At 44.0% G+C, this 19,067-nt stretch overlaps 1 protein-coding gene across 1 annotated transcript in view; it reads right to left on the minus strand.

Moving 5' to 3' along the window:
• Window positions 1–11,654, minus strand: part of cdk14 (cyclin dependent kinase 14) — a 485,271-nt gene extending 473,617 nt beyond the window's left edge. Inside the window, exon 1 of the mRNA XM_030394396.1 lies at window positions 11,126–11,654. Within this exon, the coding sequence (XP_030250256.1) occupies window positions 11,126–11,219 (94 nt within the window). The 5' untranslated portion in view covers window positions 11,220–11,654. The remainder of the gene's footprint in view (window positions 1–11,125) is intronic.
• Between the last annotated feature and the right edge of the window lie 7,413 nt (window positions 11,655–19,067).

A 19,067-nucleotide genomic window follows, 5' to 3' on the forward strand; every position in this document is an offset into this window, starting at 1 on the left:
CAATCCCAGTAGTCGCCTGTCTGTTAGACCCCCGCTTCAAACATCTCCAGTTCCTTCCAGAACGCATAAGAGATCATGCCCACGACCACTTGCATCAGCTGCTTCAGGATGAGAAACCAGCATCCAGCCCCCAACCCCAGACGCCTGCTACAGCTACTGCTACAGGTAACGTTAGGTCAAGGCCAGACCAGTCTATTAATTTATTTGTCCCGTGAAAATATTGTTATTTTGTCATGAGAACTTATTTCATTAGGTTACAGCTTGGGCTGATATTAAAATCATATTTGAAACAACCTGGCTGTAATTTGGCTGTGTGAAACTCAGCGTTATTAATTTTCCATGAGGTTGAAAATGATGATGATGTCCAAGCTGCTGAAGATGAAGCTGAGCCGGTGATGAAGAAATCAAGGCTGGAAAATGATTCTGAGCAGCTTTTTGGACCCCACTTTGAGTGCGTTCCACTCCTCCACAAGTGCTACACGCAGTTCTGCCAGGTCACGTGGGGGTGGGGTACGATCATCTAGTCTCTGCTTCAGCTGGTCCCAGAGCTCTATGGGGTTCAGGTCAGGGGACATTGCTGGCCATACCATATGAGGCATTCCGACTTCCTGAAGTCGAGCTGTGACAATTCTGGCACGATGTGGTGGAGCATTATCATCCATGAACAGAAAGTTGGGGGTGTGCTGGCGGAATTGGGGGATGATGATGGGTTCTATGATGTCTCTGAGGTAGGGCTGAGCGATAAATCGGCAAAATCGATTAATTCGAGTTTTTGGTTTAGGACGATTTTAAAAAATGAAAATCGAGTTTTTATTTCACTTGCTCCGCCGCCGCTCCTCATGGGCTCCCGTAGTTCATAGTGGCTCCGCCCCCCGCATTGACTTTCCACTGAGAAACAAACACAACAACATGCAGTGAGCTCGTTCCTAACACGGCACCGTCTCGTTAGTAGTTTGGTTTTGTAGCGTCGGACCTCGAACAAACCACCGTCAGCTGCAAAGTTTGTTCAAAGGCTGTTGTTAATAAAGGCAGCGGACCGACATTTATTTCAGCCTCTTAAACAGATGCATGTATCACAGTGGGACACTTGTTACAACGAGAAGACCGCGGCAGCCCACAAATACCTGCTATAAAGCAACCAACATTAGCAGAATCAATTACTCATTGTGTCCCGTATGAGAAGAAAGGGTCCCGGTGGACAGCTGTTACGGATACAGTCACGTTGCATATCGCCAAAGATATGGTGCCCGTATTTACAGTGGAAACGCCGGAGGTTCATCCACATGCAGAAAATGTTCGCCCCAGGTGCCTGCACCTTTAAATGCTAATGAGCTGCGTCTGTCAACGCCTACTTGGGGAGCCTTGCCTGCTACGTCACTCTCAGGGAGGGGAAGCCCCTTATGCTAACGGTAGCATGCGCTAATGTTTACAGTGGATGTAACACTATGGCTCGCGGAGATTTTTTCGTTCAACCGAACCAGTTTGACCTAGAATCGGACCCAGAAGTAGAGGCTCCGGAAGAAGTACAGACTCTGCGGCTGCAGCAGGACGTTTCAGAATGGTTAGTTTGGCTGAATAATATTAGTTTGTTTGTATGTGTTGTTACAGCTACTGCCATGTAGCTAATGGCTAACAGCTAGCGAAAGCTGTGTTGGTCTCCAACACAGTCTCCAAACTGTTATACACTGTTCGCATTGTCTCTGTCTCCAGTCTGCACATGTTTCCAGACTTTCTACTGTGACAACAAAGCTCCCTCGTAATATTATTAACATTAAACTCGCTTCAAACGCCATTGCATAGTGGACCGAAGCGGAGCTAACTAGTTAGCCAGTTTCAAGCTGATTTCACCATACTCGTCGGCAACTGTAAATGCTATCAAACCGCGGCGACACTTATCGCTGGCTCGGGTGCAGTTGCTGGGTCCAGTATGGTTGAGACTGATCCTTTTAGGAGGGTCAGCGTCGAGGCAAAGCCAGCTTTGTATTGACTCTCGTTACTGAAGCAGTCCGACGTGAGGTGGTTAGCACACACATACAAGCTAACACGAACCGCAGCCGACACGTTGTCATTAAAAATGAAACACAACCACTGTCTCTTCTGTTGTTTTGTAGCTGGGACAGAATATAGGCACTTCTGTTGTTTTATACACCAACAACAGAGCAATTGCGTGTCTAGCTCTGAGCGACAACGTTGTGAAACACTGCTGTCTGGTGAGCACACACATACAGCACTTTGGGAACTGCTGTGGGTACATTCCCATTAAAAATAAAATCCATCCATTGAGTCCTCAAGAACTCCGATGAGGGAGGTTTAAAAAGACTCTGGTGCTCGTTAGTGCAGCCAACGACAGGGCAACCGCTTCTTCCCGGTCGTACATTCGCCATTTTCTAACCGAGCGGAAAAAAATGGTGCTGTTTAGATAATTCCTTCGGGTGTGGCAAACCTTCACCTGGGGCGGTGCCACCAACCTAGGGGGACACGTCTAATCTGTCGGTGACGTCACCGACAGACTATCTTCAACTGGCCTGTATAAGCACACATTTTCTAAAGGCGGAGAAAGCAAAAAAGGGAAAGGATGAACTTTTTTCATACCAGGGGGGATTGTAGACAGGCCGGGGATGCATATTATTGATAGAAAACCGCTCTAAGGTGTATTTTGCATAATATGGGACCTTTAAAATCGTAAATCGAGTTTGGTATGAAAAAAATTGGAGATTCAATTTTTAGGCCATATCGCCCAGCCCTACTCTGAGGTAAGAACGTGCAGTGACTGAGCCATCTACAATAACCAAATCTGTTTTGCGCTGACTGGTGATGCCTGCCCAGACTTGCACCTCCTCCACCAAAGGGAACCCTGGGGACCATGTTGACCTCGGCGTATCGCTCACCTCGCCTTCTCCAGCAACGCTGACGACCATCATTTCTGTGCAAGGTGACCCGACACTCATCAGTGAACAGGATGGTAGACCACTGCTGCATTGTCCAGGTCACATGGTCTTGTGCCCACTGCAAACGTTCATGGCGGTGTCTTGGTGTCAGTGGAGTCACCTGCAACGGTCGTCTGGCATTCAAGCCAAAGCTGTGGAGTCGGTTTCGAATGGTTTGTCTGGAAACCCTAGTACCCATCACATCTCGTAACTGGGCCTGCAGATGTGTGGCAGTTGCATAACGATGTCTGAGTGCATAGGTCCTTAGGTACTGGTGATCGTTGCGGTCTGTCACTCGTGGGGCTCTACTCCTGGGTCTGTCACGAACTCTGCCAGTAGTTCTGTGTCTTGATGCAAGTCTGCTGATGACACTTTGAGACACACAAAGTTCACGAGCAACATCTGACTGCCTGCCACCGACCCGAAGGCACGCTATGGCCAGGTGGCGCTGCTCGTCCGTTAAGTGACGTCGTGTGTTCATGGCTGTTTGAATGATGAACTTGGAATGACTTACTGACAATACCAGCTTTTTATACCCACAGAATGTTGAAATTGATGCCACATTGAAAAGGGTTGTGGTTTAGTTTTTTGGTATTGGCCCCAATATGTAAGGCACACTGTACACAGTGAGACCATTACGTGGAAAACACAAAATGAGGTGTGTCTATCACCCCAATACAATTGCCTCCCTATCCCAAAACTCTCTGAAGTGAAACAAACACTGTATGTATGAAATCCACTGAGTCTCTCACAATATCCCTAACTTATTGTGAGTAGTGTATATATAATGAAAATGCGCTCTTTTGTTACCATGTTTTCTTTGTTCAAATGTCTTTGAGAATGCATGTTGATTCTTGTTTTTCGAAAGTGCACTTTACTGTACATGTTGATTGTTAATGTTACAGAGAACTAATAAAAGTTGCTCATTGTTGGCCAGCTGTGTTCTTCCGCTGTGTTAATGTGATGACTTCATCAAACGACTTGTCGACTCGACTTGAAAAAAACTGAAGTCATTAATGCTCTAATATATATAAATATATATATACACATATATACACACATAGATACATACATATATACACAAACATACATACATATATACACACATACATATGTGTGTCAAAGTTGATAATTCAAGTAAAAAAAAAATTTATTCAAAACAACACTCACAGGATTTTAGTTTGGTATACTTCTATGTCTGATACTGACAGCTCTATAATGACTTGGCTCATGAAGGCCAAACCTGGGCCCACAGTTCAGAAAAGGATGAAAAAGCCGACATGGGTCCATTAACCAGGATTGAAGCTGTTAAAATGAAAGCCTTCACAATGCATCATGTTGCCCTGAGCCATAATTTGGGACGTGGTGCAGCCCTGTCCACTGGGACCAGTTGGATCAACACTGTTACAAGGACATAAACAATAAAGCTGGCTCTTGAGTGTGCTTTATTAAAGCATCCGTAGAGCAGAGCAAGAGCCCGATCGATGCTCAGATGTGTTGATTTAGATGGTAAGAAAGATGGCCAATAGGAGATGAGCAGCACAGCAGAAAAGTCAATGCCAATCTTTCTTCTCCCGCAACACCAACCCTGACTCACTTCTGTTCACCTCCCATCTTTTCTCATAGGCTGCATACAGCTACTCATTCTCTACACACAATGCTTCAAAGGCCACTATATCCTGTGACTACTCCAAGGCACTCGCGTGTGTGAGGATAAGGGAGTAAAAAAGGGAAAGAGAGAAAGAAAGATGAATGAGATCTGATGGGTGCACCTTGACAACCAGTGACAAATCTATTTGTAATGATTTTTGTTCACAGAGTCACGTACAAGGTTACTTTAGCAGCACAGTGTTCATTATTGGATGAGATCTACTGTATACTCTAAAAAAATCTTACGCCACTGGTAGATCCACTTTCTGACCCAAACAGGTGATCTGCGAGCGGCGAAATACAGTGTGAGGGCCAGTTGCACTAATGCGTAGGGATACGGAGGTTCTACGGTTGAGAAAATGTAGTGCCAAAAGAAAGGGCGGTCTGACGGCGATGTAAAGCGATGTGAATTTTCATATCGTACACTTGAACTAATATAGATTTTTTTAGGTGGGCCTTGTTTTAGGTGGTTAAAATTTGCTTTGCATCTTGGACTCCGTTCACTGCAGTACAGAGCTGAGCGTCTGGGCTGGAGCAGCTCTCTGCTTCTTCAAACTGAGGCTGCGCTGATCAGCAATTACGGAAGGGAACCCAAACTATAGATATGTACTTTATATGACCCCACTTCAAAAAACCCGAACTATCCCTTTAACTACTAAGAGTGAAAAAGGATGATGATGACAATGGCGATGCAGGAATTGAAGTCTAACACACATATTCAGCACAAAACCATATATATACCCTATATTTCTCATTAAATTGCTGAATATTGGACTGAACACAAACCAAGTTTCTGCAATGGCCCAATTTTGTACAGTGTTTTATTGATCAGATGCTTAAGTGTCAAGTATTTTGATAATCAATTAATCGCTTAAGTAATCTTTTCAATTAGTCTACCTTGTTAAATGTTAAGACATGCCGATTTTCTTCATTTGTCATCACTGAAAACTGAAGTATTAAGTGTGTGGGCTGCTGGTCAGACAAACCAACCAATCTGAACAAATCATGTACTTTTTCTTTTACTATTTTCTTATATTTCATCAGCCACCAATGTATTGATCAAACACAAAACTAACATCAGATGAATCAATGACAAAGGTTAGTTGCAGATTTATAATGTGTCTATTACTAAATCCGGCCGATAAACCAAGCTCTTGAGAGACATTTCCTCTGGGACGCTAGAGTATTGCAATCAGCTTTTTCACAATTGTCTGACAGTCCATACAGTGGGAAATTATTTGGACCATGTTGACCTCGGCGTATCGCTCACCTCGCCTTCTCCAGCAACGCTGACGACCATCATTTCTGTGCAAGGTGACCCGACACTCATCAGTGAACAGGATGGTAGACCACTGCTGCATTGTCCAGGTCACATGGTCTTGTGCCCACTGCAAACGTTCACGGCGGTGTCTTGGTGTCAGTGGAGTCACCTGCAACGGTCGTCTGGCATTCAAGCCAAAGCTGTGGAGTCGGTTTTGAATGGTTTGTCTGGAAACCCTAGTACCCCTCACATCTCGTAACTGGGCCTGCAGCTGTGTGGCAGTTGCATAACGATGTCTGAGTGCATAGGTCCTTAGGTACTGGTCATCGTTGCGGTCTGTCACTCGTGGGGCTCCACTCCTGGGTCTGTCACGAACTCTGCCAGTAGTTCTGTGTCTTGATGCAAGTCTGCTGATGACACTTTGAGACACACCAAGTTCACGAGCAACATCTGACTGCCTGCCACCGACCCGAAGGCGCGCTATGGCCAGGTGGCGCTGCTCGTCCGTTAAGTGACGTCGTGTGTTCATGGCTGTTTGAATGATGAACTTGGAATGACTTACTGACAATACCAGCTTTTTATACCCACAGAATGTTGAAATTGATGCCACATTGAAAAGGGTTGTGGTTTAGTTTTTTGGTATTGGCCCCAATATGTAAGGCACACTGTACACAGTGAGACCATTACGTGGAAAACACAAAATGAGGTGTGTCTATCACCCCAATACAATTGCATCAATGACAAAGGTTAGTTGCAGATTTATAATGTGTCTATTACTAAATCCGGCCGATAAACCAAGCTCTTGAGAGACATTTCCTCTGGGACGCTAGAGTATTGCAATCAGCTTTTTCACAATTGTCTGACAGTCCATACAGTGGGAAATTATTTGTCTCATGGAATTAAAAATGTACCATTGATAAAAATAATATTAAGATGCAGCCCTGAATGTATTTTATCACAGATATATTAGAAGTGGCTTTAATTTAATCTTGTGGGTCAACAATGTATGTCCGACAGGAAGTAACAAGATGTCCCATGTAGCGCATAAAGGGATGTAACGGATACCGGTGTCAAGGTAAACCACGGTAAAATTCCCAACAGTCAAGGTTACCATTTAAGTTTTAATTACCATGGTAACCTCCGTGGTCGATAACCACAGTGTGGAAAACTCGCGAGATACTTCCTAAGTCTCCCTGCGCATGCGCAGCGTGCAACGTCCATTTGTTGTGTAGTGAAGAAGTCATGGCGGAGGAGGGACGTGATAGTAGCGGCCCTCAAAGCATTTTTCCGCCTTCAAAGAGAACAAAGTCTGCAGTCTGGGCGTATTCTGGTTATTATAAGAACGAATGCATGATGCATGTGTATGTCGAGTTTTCTCTGTCTAATTTGCTGTTGTCACTAGTGTAAACTGACCAAATAGTGGTACAACTGAACTAAGCTGATCCGTGATTTGAACCGCTTACTAATTGTAGATTTCACCTTTTAAAGTCAACCTAATAATTCCCCAAATATTGATGCAGAACTGCATGAGGAGGATTTTCTTCACACATATATATACACACATATACATACACATACACATATATATATATACATACATATATACATACATACATATATACATATAAATATATATATATATATATATATGTGTATGGATGGATGGATGGATGGATGGATGGATGGATAGATAGATAGATAGATAGATAGATAGATAGATAGATAGATAAGGGTTCGACATAACCCATGGCCCGCTGCCAGTAAAAGTAGGTGTAGGGCATAGGGCTGGGCGATAATTCAATCTCAATTCGGGATCGCGATAAAATTTTGATCGATTTCGATGATATGCTTGGGACAAATTATTCGATATCACATGAAAAAGTAGGCACAACAACAACAGTATCAGAGTCTGCCGGCTGCCGTATGCTGGTAGGACGCGCCCACTTCCCAGCGAGCAGCGTGGCTACAGTTGCAACCAGAGGGAGACTGAGAGAGAGGGAGAGAGGAAAAGAAGCTTAAAAAAGGAGAAAAAATTAGCGAAACTGAAGTCGAGGACAGCGATAATAATGCTGAAAGTGAAAGCGACATCACTACATCACCCGGGACCGAAGACACTGTTGAAAAAAAAGGTAACACAACATTAATTGTGTGGACGTGGTTTGGATACGGCAAAAGCGAACAGGAGCAGGCGAAGACGGTCTGCAAAATATGCCGGCGGTTGGTACCAGCCAGGAAGGGGAACACAACAAATCTTTTCCATCACCTGAGACGGCACCACCCCAGTAATTACATTGAAAGTGTGACTCTGCGGGCTCAAGCTGGCACGACACCACACACACAGCCAAGCAGGACCACTACATCTCCCGTTAGCATCGCTAGCAAGAGCGGCTCTGTTAAACAACAATCCATCCAGTCGTGCTTTACAGCCATTGCCCCGTATGAAAAACAATCAAAGCGGAGCAAAAATATAACAAACAAAGTGTGGGTGTTTCAACACCCACACTTTTTCTGCCGTTTATCCGCAGTTTTGCACAAACGCCTCACTACAGTTGCTCAGTTTCTCTAGCCCCTCTGTGTCTGTGCTCGCTGCAGCTGCCTCCTCTCCTCCTCCCTCTCCTGTTGCTGCTTCAAACATGACACCGGCTTTGGGACTTACTGGCTGATGATTGGCTGTTCTGCCTTAAGTCCCGCCTCTCTTGTTGTGTTAGATTTATTGTTCAGCTCATGCTGATGATGCGGAAGCTACCGTAAAATACCAAATAATAGCCGAGCGTTTATTTGTTTCAATCACTTAACAGACCAGGCGTTTATTTGGGACAGGCGTTTAATTCCTTCCTCGCAAAAATCCGGGATGAAAATGTCACAAACTTGGCCAGCTTCTCGTGAATTCTCTGGCATCCTTCTGGGCACAACACGTGAAAAAGGTGAAGAAGAAAGACGTGCAGTGTCAGTGGTCACGTCTTCTTCCTTGATGTTTTTTAAAAAATTAATTAGACTCGGCATTTATTTGGAACCGGCGGTTATTTACCAAAATTTTTGCCAGATCATACTGATTTTGCAGGGACAGACTAAACAATTAAATGGGAACAATTTCAATAAATAAACAAGTCTTTTTTTTTTATTAAAAAAAAAAAATTATTTTAATTTTTTCGTGGCTGGGCCAGTAAGAAAAAAATGTTATGTTGGACACTGATATATATATATATATATATATATATATATATATATAGTGAATTTTGTGATCTGTTGGTTGCACCCTTAGTATTAAGTAACAATGACAGTAATAATTAATAATGACATTTTCTATTCATTTTCTTTTTTTTTCAGAGAGGGTCTGCTGGCCAATCGAGTGCTGCTGCCAGTGTAAATCTCATTCTACTGTATTTAAGGTTTATTTTGCACAGTTTTGATACATTATTTTATACTTATTTAATGTTGATTTTGCAGTGTTTTGTTAAGTTTTTGGATTTGGACTATTTTAATATATAATAAATCTATCTGAATATAAATCTTGGTGAAATTATTTCAATGTATCAGTGTTTTTTTTTACATTTTGAAGAAATTTTAAAAATACCGCAGTATACCAATAACCGTGATAATTTTGGTCACCATTACCGTGGTGTGAAATTTTCATACTGTTACATTCCTAACATATCTTGACCAAAATGACTAATCATAACCAAATAATCACCTTTAAAAAGGTGCTCTGTGGAACTTCTGAGTTGTGCTGGAAGCCAACCGTTTATGATAGTGGACTCTATTTCTAAACCTACGTTAACTGTTGCTCTCTGTTAGCAGAACAGAGAGAGAGGCATTGAGACGAAGCACTCAAGAACGTGCATTATGTCATATCCTCTTGACTATTCTAGAAAATCTGACCCGAGTCCTTCACAAAGACATCCACAGTCCAGCAGCATTAAACAAGTCAAAAAATGTGTCCAGAGTCTTGTATAGGCAAACGACAGAGACATGAAAGGTCTCATTATTCCGTCATACACTGTCTTACATAGAGCCCCTTTAAGATATCCTCTTTACACATATTTCTGTGGTAACTTCATGTTCAAAGTGGTTAGCAAGTGACATGCCGCCGTCAGCTTTTAAAATTCTCAAACATCACATTGAGTATCGACCTCAAAAATCCAATATGAGTGACGATGTTGGTATTGTGTCAAATGTTAACCTAATCTGTAGCAATGGTCACTTATATTAAGCCTCCTTATTGTGAAACAATGACTACATGATACTTGTTTCAAATTCTCCTATTGTATTAAATGGTCCTCCATTCTGATGAATGTTGGCATTTGTGTATATTGTCAGATCAGGCACAACTATACATTAGACTGGAATAGAATGTTAAAGATGACACTAGATGACAATGACCTATAATGATGATTACAGCAGATATATGGGTTGATATCACATATACACTATATATATCACAATTAGTGCATACATTACGTCGGCTGTTAAGCAACAAGTAAAGGAATGTCACAGATATGTTTCAGCTCATTTAGAAACAGTAGTTTCATGAAAGAGTTTGTCCACACGTTGGCAAAACCAAATTTAAGGGATCCTTATCAACAGTACTTGAATGTGGGGAGGCTGCACAATATGGTTTTTAAAAAAAAAAAACAAATTTGTGCAATTATTTTGCAACATAATTTACTAATACTAGAAATTCATATTTCTGCCGGACAACAAGATTTGTAGTACCAAACAAAATACATAATTCAGTTTTTGCACCTTTTGTGAAATCTCTGTTGAATCATTCTGGGTTTGGTGCTCATGGTTTCACTTCTTCTACTGTTCAGACATGGTTTACGATGTTTCTACAGTGAGAGAAGAATGGCGTTTATTTTCCTACAAATACGTTTTTTATATTGAGGTCAAAGCACACTGTAGACGTGAGATTAAAGCTGACTGAATAATAACTGATGATGAATCTGTAATGGTGACGATGTTTATGGAAAACTGTAACCTGAGGATCAGAATTGTGCAAATCAACCTCAGACGGAGCAGCAGATTTCCAGGAAAACATCCCATCTGTGTTTCCAACAGACATCTCGTTCTAAACTCAACAGCCTGAGTTGATGACATTGTGCTAAAGGGAATGTGGAAAGGCCGAGTTAATGTAGGTTTTCCATGGCTGCTAACCACAACTGTGACCAGACATCACCTCGGGAGGAAGCAGCAGTTCGTGCTGCTGCTGCTGCTGCTGCTGGAGACATTTCTCCACTGACATTCTGCACAATGAGTGGAAAATGGAAAACACGTCCCCGTTACTCACCGATACTTCTGAAACTCTCGGACAAAGTTCTCCTCAACTTTTTCATTTTGCCGATTTTCTCCGCTGGCTGGGAGGCTGGCATCAGGTCGCACATTCTACTTTTGTTTTTCCAGCGAGTTTGGCAGCGGACTGGCTGTGTGGTTTGAAGCGGGGAAGAACGGCCGGTGTGTAGTGAGCCCTGCGGGGCTTCTCCAGCCGAGCTGCAGCGCGCTGACAAACAGGAAACGGAGACTCAACGGCTCGCACTTCTCTCATCAACTAGTTCTGAAACAACAAATGCCTTCTTGAGGGTTTTTTTCTCTCTCAATAATGCAACTACATTTCCGAAGAGGCAATGAAAGTCCGCTCTGAAGCAGAAGCATCCACAGTGGAAACCGTTCGTAATCTGCTGCGCCTTTCTGTTGCGTCTCGATTGGTTAAGATCCGAACACCGAGCACTAGCTCCGACTCCTTTCTTTCTTCTCTATGCGTCCCAGTTGCTCCCTGCTTCACCGCAATTGAGATGACATTTATGGGATTCTCTCTCTGGTTTCGACCCCCAGACCCCGCCCTGGATGCGCGGATTGGAGGACTCCCGGGGAGTACCGCATTTCTATTTGTCCCGGAGACTGGCCGTCAGAGAGGCAGCGCCGGCCTGTAATGTGTTGCAGGAGGAAGAATATTTTCATGGGGAGCCACATTGTTGTTAGCGCTCCTGCTGCCCTCCGCTAGACCCTGCCATTGTATGCAGGTCGCGGTGTTCTGCTCTGAGTGCTTCCTTTAAAACCCAGCAGATTAGCATCGGCTCTGTGTGATCCGGTGGTGACTTACTTAATAAAATGGAGATCAGTTATTAAATAGATTCAACAAAAATGTGTTTGCTGATTGAGTCATTCTGCTCCACGTTTTTCTCATGCATTTGGTAAAAAAAAAAAATGTAGGTTTATAGCCATGCAAATAACTTGAGATCATGAGTGATCATGACACCTCAGCCCCTTTTCTCAAATTTTTGACAATAATATCCAGCAGCCCATTTCTGCCCCAGTAATCATATTTTGTCATTGAACTTATGATAGTATATAGTTTGGATTAAACAGAGTGGTGGTATTAGAGCTATCAGAGCTATCCAAACCATGCATCAATAATCTAAATCCTGCAGCAGTGAGCTCTGGAACTCTATTCTTCCTCTGTCAAGTGTCTTTATGTGCTGCTTGGCATCTCCAGTTTGATCGTGTACTGCAGTCACCACAGTAGCTGCATGAGTAATTCAGAGGCATCGAAAAGACAATGGTGGGGCAGTGGATGTAACTGATAGAGAACTGATAGAGAGCAAACATCTCGGGGCTGCACAGGTCTCAGATGGTCTACTCACTTTGACTGGAGCACAGTGATAATTGAGACAAATGTACAGCTTCATTAGTTTGAATTGCTCCTTCATTATGGAGCATTGTTTAATGATGCATGCATACAGTATAAATCAATTTAACAGCACACCTCTACAGCCTGTGAGAAGGGCTTAAAGTAACGGTTTTCAACAGGCGTTTCATGTAACTTTGCATGTTGGTGGTGTTACGAGTTTCAAATGAGTGTAACTGGAGTAACAAATGATTTTTGTTGGGGTTCACTGCTCTCAACTGTCCTGGATGAAACCCTGGAAAACAGAATCACGAATCCAGGGGCAAAAATCCCATTTCATAGTTGGGGGGACAATAAACAGTAAAATTTTAGAGAATAATTCCAGGGGGGGACAAGGAATAGCTAAAAGTTGTAGCCTGTCTTTTATACAGCATCTTTTACCGCAATCTGAGGCTTTAGTCTCTCTATCTCTCCAACAGGCAGGCAGAAGATCTTTCTTAGCACTGGCTGAGTCCACCTGCACATGTCTGGACTTAAACAAAATGATTGAAATCAAATTAACATGTACACATGCAATGAATAAACTAATTATCAGGCAAATATCTAAGTTTGTTTATCAGATTTCTCATAATCAGATAACTGCCTTTTTCCAGATGAACGATATCAGATTATGCTATTCTCTCTCTCTCTCTCTCTCTCTCTCTCTCTCTCTCACACACACACACACACACACACACAGTGTTGCAGTCTTGCACGGTCAGCATGTTCAAATCAAATGTTTTTAAAAAATTTATCAAGAGTAATGATAATTACAATAATTGCATTATACTGTATTAGTCCTTACCCTACCTGTATACAACAACACTAACTTCCACCACAGTCCATTAAATATCTTTATAAGAGGTAAAAGCTCCAAACAATCCCAAAACTAAAGGAAATACCTTAAAGAATAATCCAACATAAAACAATTTCTCAAAAATATATATATCCTCTCCTCTCTGTCTGTGACTATCACTATCTGTAGCTTTTAACTTAGCTTAACAGCACTTGTAATTAAGTAGGCTTTTGAACAATGCAGGATAAATGTTGCAGACAGCCTGGACCTGGCGCTTTCAGTAAATGTGATGTGTGTTGTTGTAACTTATGTAACTATGTCTGTGTGGTATAAACCTCTTACCCCGCGAAGCACGGTGTGAGTAGCAGGCGCCGTCCACACGCTGCTGCAGCTGCTAGCTCCGCCCGTTGGAAAGAGTGTGGGGTGGACTCAACCATTTGGGAATGGGAGGGGGGGGGGAACTAAATCTTTAAAGATGTAAATAGCACATTATTGCGCGATTATAATGAGCACCGCTTACATTGTGCTTTCAATAAATGCTATTGCATTGTTCAAAAAGTATTAATTGTGTCTCAAACTATTCAAGGGGGGGGACAGCTTTACTGGAGGGGGGGACATGTCCCCCCTGTCCCCCCCGGGATTTCCGCCTATGACGGAATCAGTGAATGAAAGAGTGAACCGCCATCTTCTTCCCCAAGTCTTGTGCTGTGTCCCAATTTAGGGTCTGCACACTTAGAGTGCGCATTTGAAGTGCAATTACGTCACAATGCTGCGCGAAGGGTGTCCCAATTCAAAGTGTTCTCTAAATGCACCCCACAAATGCGCCCTGCTTTTACCGGTTTTTGGAGGATGTACCCAGTGGTGTGGTGGGGATTTTATCACTGGGGGAACACTCCAAAAACATTTTTTTTTAATTATTAAAAAAAACATGTTATTTTAATTAGGTAGGCAATAGACCTCAAGTTGCCAATGCTTGAGCCATATATCGTTGCAATTAGACGGCTCTCCTTCTCTCTCTCTCTCTCTCTCTCTCTCTCTCTCTCACACACACACACACACAGACACACACACAGCGCTTCTCGATTCAAAATGATGCACATTTTGGCCCCACAGCAAAAAGTGACAAATTGTAGTCCTAATGCTTGAAGTATAGATGTATGGCATTGCAAATAGCAGACGGCACTGCTTGCCTCACACACACACAATTAGCAGATAGCGCTGCTTCCCTCACACACACACACACACACACACACACACTCACACAATTAGTAGACGGTGCTGCTTCTCCTCTCTCCTCTAGGCACTGCCCCTCACACAGGCTTCAAATCCTGAAATATAAAAAAAAAAACTGTTACTCACCATTGTTGTCCTATCGCTGTCATAGAAAACGCCACAGTGGGTCTGGATCCTTGCAATGTTCATCTCCAGCCTGGCGTGTTCTGTTGTCTTCAGCTGAGTGATGGCGTCTCAGCCAAGTGGTCACATATGGAGTTAGGTTCCACTGGGTTAGAGGTGGGCCATGTAGCATGATGAACATCAAGGCAGACACCTGTTCGATTAACAATTTGCTTCTCATTGGGGTGATTGTCAGATTCATCTGGCTGAATCCCCTTTCGCATTCTGCTGTGCTGCATGGTATCAGTCTGGTACAGTTCAGCAGAGGCCTCAGCTCAGGCAGGTGGAACATCTCCAGCAGTTGTCTCAAAAAAGTCATGGAATGCATTTATAACACTCGGCAGCCTGAAACGTTGGCACAGTTCACTCACTTGCACCTCTCCAAATCCAAATGGCATGTACTGAGCTGGTGGCCAGTTCTCACATTCCAGAACTTTCAGTTGCGAGAGCAACTGAACATAGTCAGAGTTCGACTGTGATGGGGCCTGTGAGGTTGCTCCACGGAGTGATGCAGGAGCGAACATCCTATTGCTCAGGTTGTTGCTTAGACTCCGGAGAAATTGTTGACAATTGATGGTGACAATCTTGGAGTTGTCTGTGAGCACAACTGTGCCCAGTCTGCCTTGTGATATTGCCTCTTCGGCTGCAAGGACCTTGGTCCCAGGTCGCTCCCCTAGTCCATTGATGAAACAAATGCTGCGGAGGATCAGCTTGTTGGTGTAGGCAACTGACGTTGTGCGCTTCTGCAAACATTCAGATAACAGAGCCAACTTGCTCAGCGCATCGTACATAAGCGCAAATCCAAAAGGAACTGCTTTGAAGTCAGTCGCTTTAACAGACCCCCATACAGTTTTTTGTCATTTGCTGATCGCTTCTCATCCGTTGTTGCATAGTGAAAGTGAGCACAGAGAGACTCCAAGTTGTTCCAAACAGCAGATACTGTGCAATACGAACTGGCAACCCATCTGGTGCTCAACATACGGCATCTTTCCTACTTGTTGGTGCAACTCAGCAGCGCACTCGGCTAGTTCTTGTTGGTTTAGGGGTGATTGGCTATACACAGTGTACAACTTGTCCATAAATGCCTGAAAATGATTCACACCGCTCACGTCAGACATTGTGTCCCCCACAGCCAGCTCCAAGCGATGGTTTAGGCAATGCCAGGTGATGATGTTGGGATACAGGTCACAAAGCTGCTTGGCCACACCTGATTTGCGTCCCAACATGAGACAAGCCCCATCGCTTGCAAAAGCAACAAAATGTTTTTTCAAATAAGCGTTGTGGAAGCCATGTGCTCCAAGGCATTTTAGTAGGTGTTGGGTAATTGTTTCTGCTTTCTGGTCTGGGAGCTCACCCTCTGTTTTGCACCCTAGGCTCGTTGACTCATCTATAAGAATAGAAAGTTTACCTTCTATATCCTTGATTTGTTGGCAAAAAAAAAATTCGCATCTCAGAGCCTATGTGGTCAGTAATTTGTGTCGCACTGTACCGTGAGCGCAAGCCGGTGCCAATGTCCACTCCATTCTCTTTCTGCAGCTCTAGCAACCTGTAGTTTTTTTAAAAATGGACTGTCGTTCTGGGCCAAGTAGTAAGCAGAACGGAATACCGCAGATGTAGCTCTCAGGTATGAAGCATTCATGCTGTCACACACTTTTTCAAGTGTTTCGTTTTTTTGACGTCTCTTGAATCCGTTGAGCAGTTTTGTGGCCAGTGGACTCTTTGTGTTCGAAGGGACATCAACATGGCGCGTTTGCCCTTACCGTTGTATGTCACGCGGTAGTTCCGCCACTCGTTAGTCATCCGTGCTGAAAACGGACAAATCTGTGACCAGTGTTGGCACGTTACTTTAAAAAAGTAATTAGTTATAGTTACTAGTTAATTCTTCCAAACAGTAACTGAAATAGTAATGGAATTACTCCACTATAAAAGTAACTAGTTACCAGGAAAAGGAACTATTTCGTTACTTCTAATTATTCCCCCTTTTGAGCTCGGCATTCATTTTAGCATACTCGGCATCCATGTGTAGGAACCCGGCCCATGCTGTTCTTCTCTCAGGAGGCCCGGCTGTGGGTCTGCGTGACCTCCCCCCTCCTCGTGAACCTTTGGTGTCCTTTATCACAAGGGTCTGCTTCCCCTTTTCTAATTCTCTCCCCTCTCAACCTCATGACAAAATCGTCTCTTATATTATAAACTGTGACTTCCCAACAAAAGCCTATCTGTGGACTAACTATCCCTTCACCCAATTTCCGGTTAGAAGGACAAGAGCCATACGTCAAAGATAACCACCAACATCTGACTGTCCCATGTCACCGTGAAATCAAGGATCGTAAAAGAAAGCCATAAACATTTCCATACCAGCAGAAGTGAAAAGAGTCCTGATCTCTTTCCTAATCCAAGAAAGATACCAAGCCATAGTCTAACCTTTGCCTTTATGATATATTTTTCAACAGCTGGACCAGACCTACGTTTTGATATGTTCGTAATCTTCCTGATGTAATCCTAACCCAAGTTATACATTTCTGAATTAATACCTGAATAAGTGATGTAGCCACAGTGCCACCTTGTGGTAAGCTTCGGTATAGTTCCCAGAGGACTTTCTATAGTAATGTAATCCATAATCTTGTTGATCTATACTTTTCTCTTTCCTCCGATATATGTTTTGAATGTATAAGTCAGCACCGTATGAATGGTTTGAGCCATCAATGCTGGCGGAGGTTATGTATCCGTGTGAGTTTCATGTATTATAACTGATTATTCCTTTTTCCTATTAAGCAATTTCGTTTATTTGCTTTTATACATGTAACCGAAAGGTTTATGTAAAAACCATGGTGGATTTAGGTGAACAGTCAACCGCGATCTTAAAACTTTCAGAAGGATAGTTTAATTCAGCAATAATTGATAAGTCCACGATTAGATCTGTGACATCACCGGAGGAAGCGACTGGCCAAGCCGCTCCTCGGACCCGCCTAAAAGACGGACACATCGTGTCCCTCGCTCTCTTGTTCACTCTTGTTTTTTTGCTCTTACAATTTTTTCTTGCACTCTTGTTTCTCCTGCTTTCTCGTTTTTACGATCGTGTTTTTGCCCTTGTTTTTCTTACTTCTATACTTTTTGCTACGCCACGTAACTCTTTTATTTTTCAACATTTGACTCCGTGCCTTGCTTAGTTTTTGCGACCTGCTCTGAAGAATCTGAAACACTTGTTGTGTAACCAATAAGCAGAATGCAGTCAGAGTCCTGATAGCAGTTTACTATCAATCCAGATTTATTTACAGTTTGCTGGACTGAAATGCACCTCAACCATCCATCCATCCATCCATTTTCATCCGCTTAACCGGGGCCGGGTCGCGGGGGCAGCTGCCTGAGCAGGGACACCCAGACTTCCCTCTCCCCGGACACTGCCTCCAGCTCTTCCGGGAGGACCCCAAGGCGTTCCCAGGCCAGCTGGGCGACATAGTCACACCAGCGTGTCCTGGGTCTTCCTCGGGGTCTCCTCCCGGAGGGACATGCCAGGAACACCTCCCGAGGGAGGCGTCCCGGGGGCATCCGAAACAGATGCCCGAGCCACCTCAGCTGGCTCCTCTCGATGTGGAGGAGCAGCGGTTCACCCTATCTCTAAGGGAGCGCCCTGCCACCCTGCGGAGGAAACTCATTTCGGCCGCTTGTATCCGGGATCTTATTCTTTCGGTCATGACCCAAAGTTCATGGCCATAGGTGAGGGTCGGAACGTAGATTGACTGGTAAATCGAGAGCTTCGCCTTTCGGCTCAGCTCTCTCTTCACCACGACGGACCGATACAAAGACCGCATTACTGCGGCCGCTGCACCGATCCGTCTGTCAATCTCACGCTCCATCCTTCCCTCACTCGTGAACAAGACCCCAAGATACTTAAACTCCTCCACTTGAGGCAGGAACTCTCCTCCCACCTGGAGGGAGCAGGCCACCTTTTTCCGGTCGAGAACCATGGCCTCGGATTTGGAGGTGCTGATTCTCATCCCAGCCGCTTCGCACTCGGCTGCAAACCGCCCCAGGACATGCTGGAGGTCCCGGCTCGAAGGAGCCAACAAGACAACATCATCCGCGAAAAGCAGAGATGAGATCCATTGGCTCCCGAACCAGATCCCCTCCGGCCCGTGGCTGCGCCTAGAAATTCTGTCCATAAAAGCAATGAACAGAACCGGTGACAAAGGGCAGCCCTGCCGGAGTCCAACATGTACTGGGAACAGGTCTGACTTACTGCCGGCAATGCGAACCAAGCTCCTGCTCCGGCAGGCCCCCGACCCCGTACTCCCGGAGCACCCCCCACAGTATGCCACGAGGGACACGGTCGAATGCCTTCTCCAAGTCCACAAAACACATGTGGACTGGTTGGGCAAA

This window comes from Sparus aurata, chromosome 17 (assembly GCF_900880675.1).
Source record: "Sparus aurata chromosome 17, fSpaAur1.1, whole genome shotgun sequence".
Classification (NCBI taxonomy): Eukaryota; Metazoa; Chordata; class Actinopteri; order Spariformes; family Sparidae; genus Sparus; species Sparus aurata.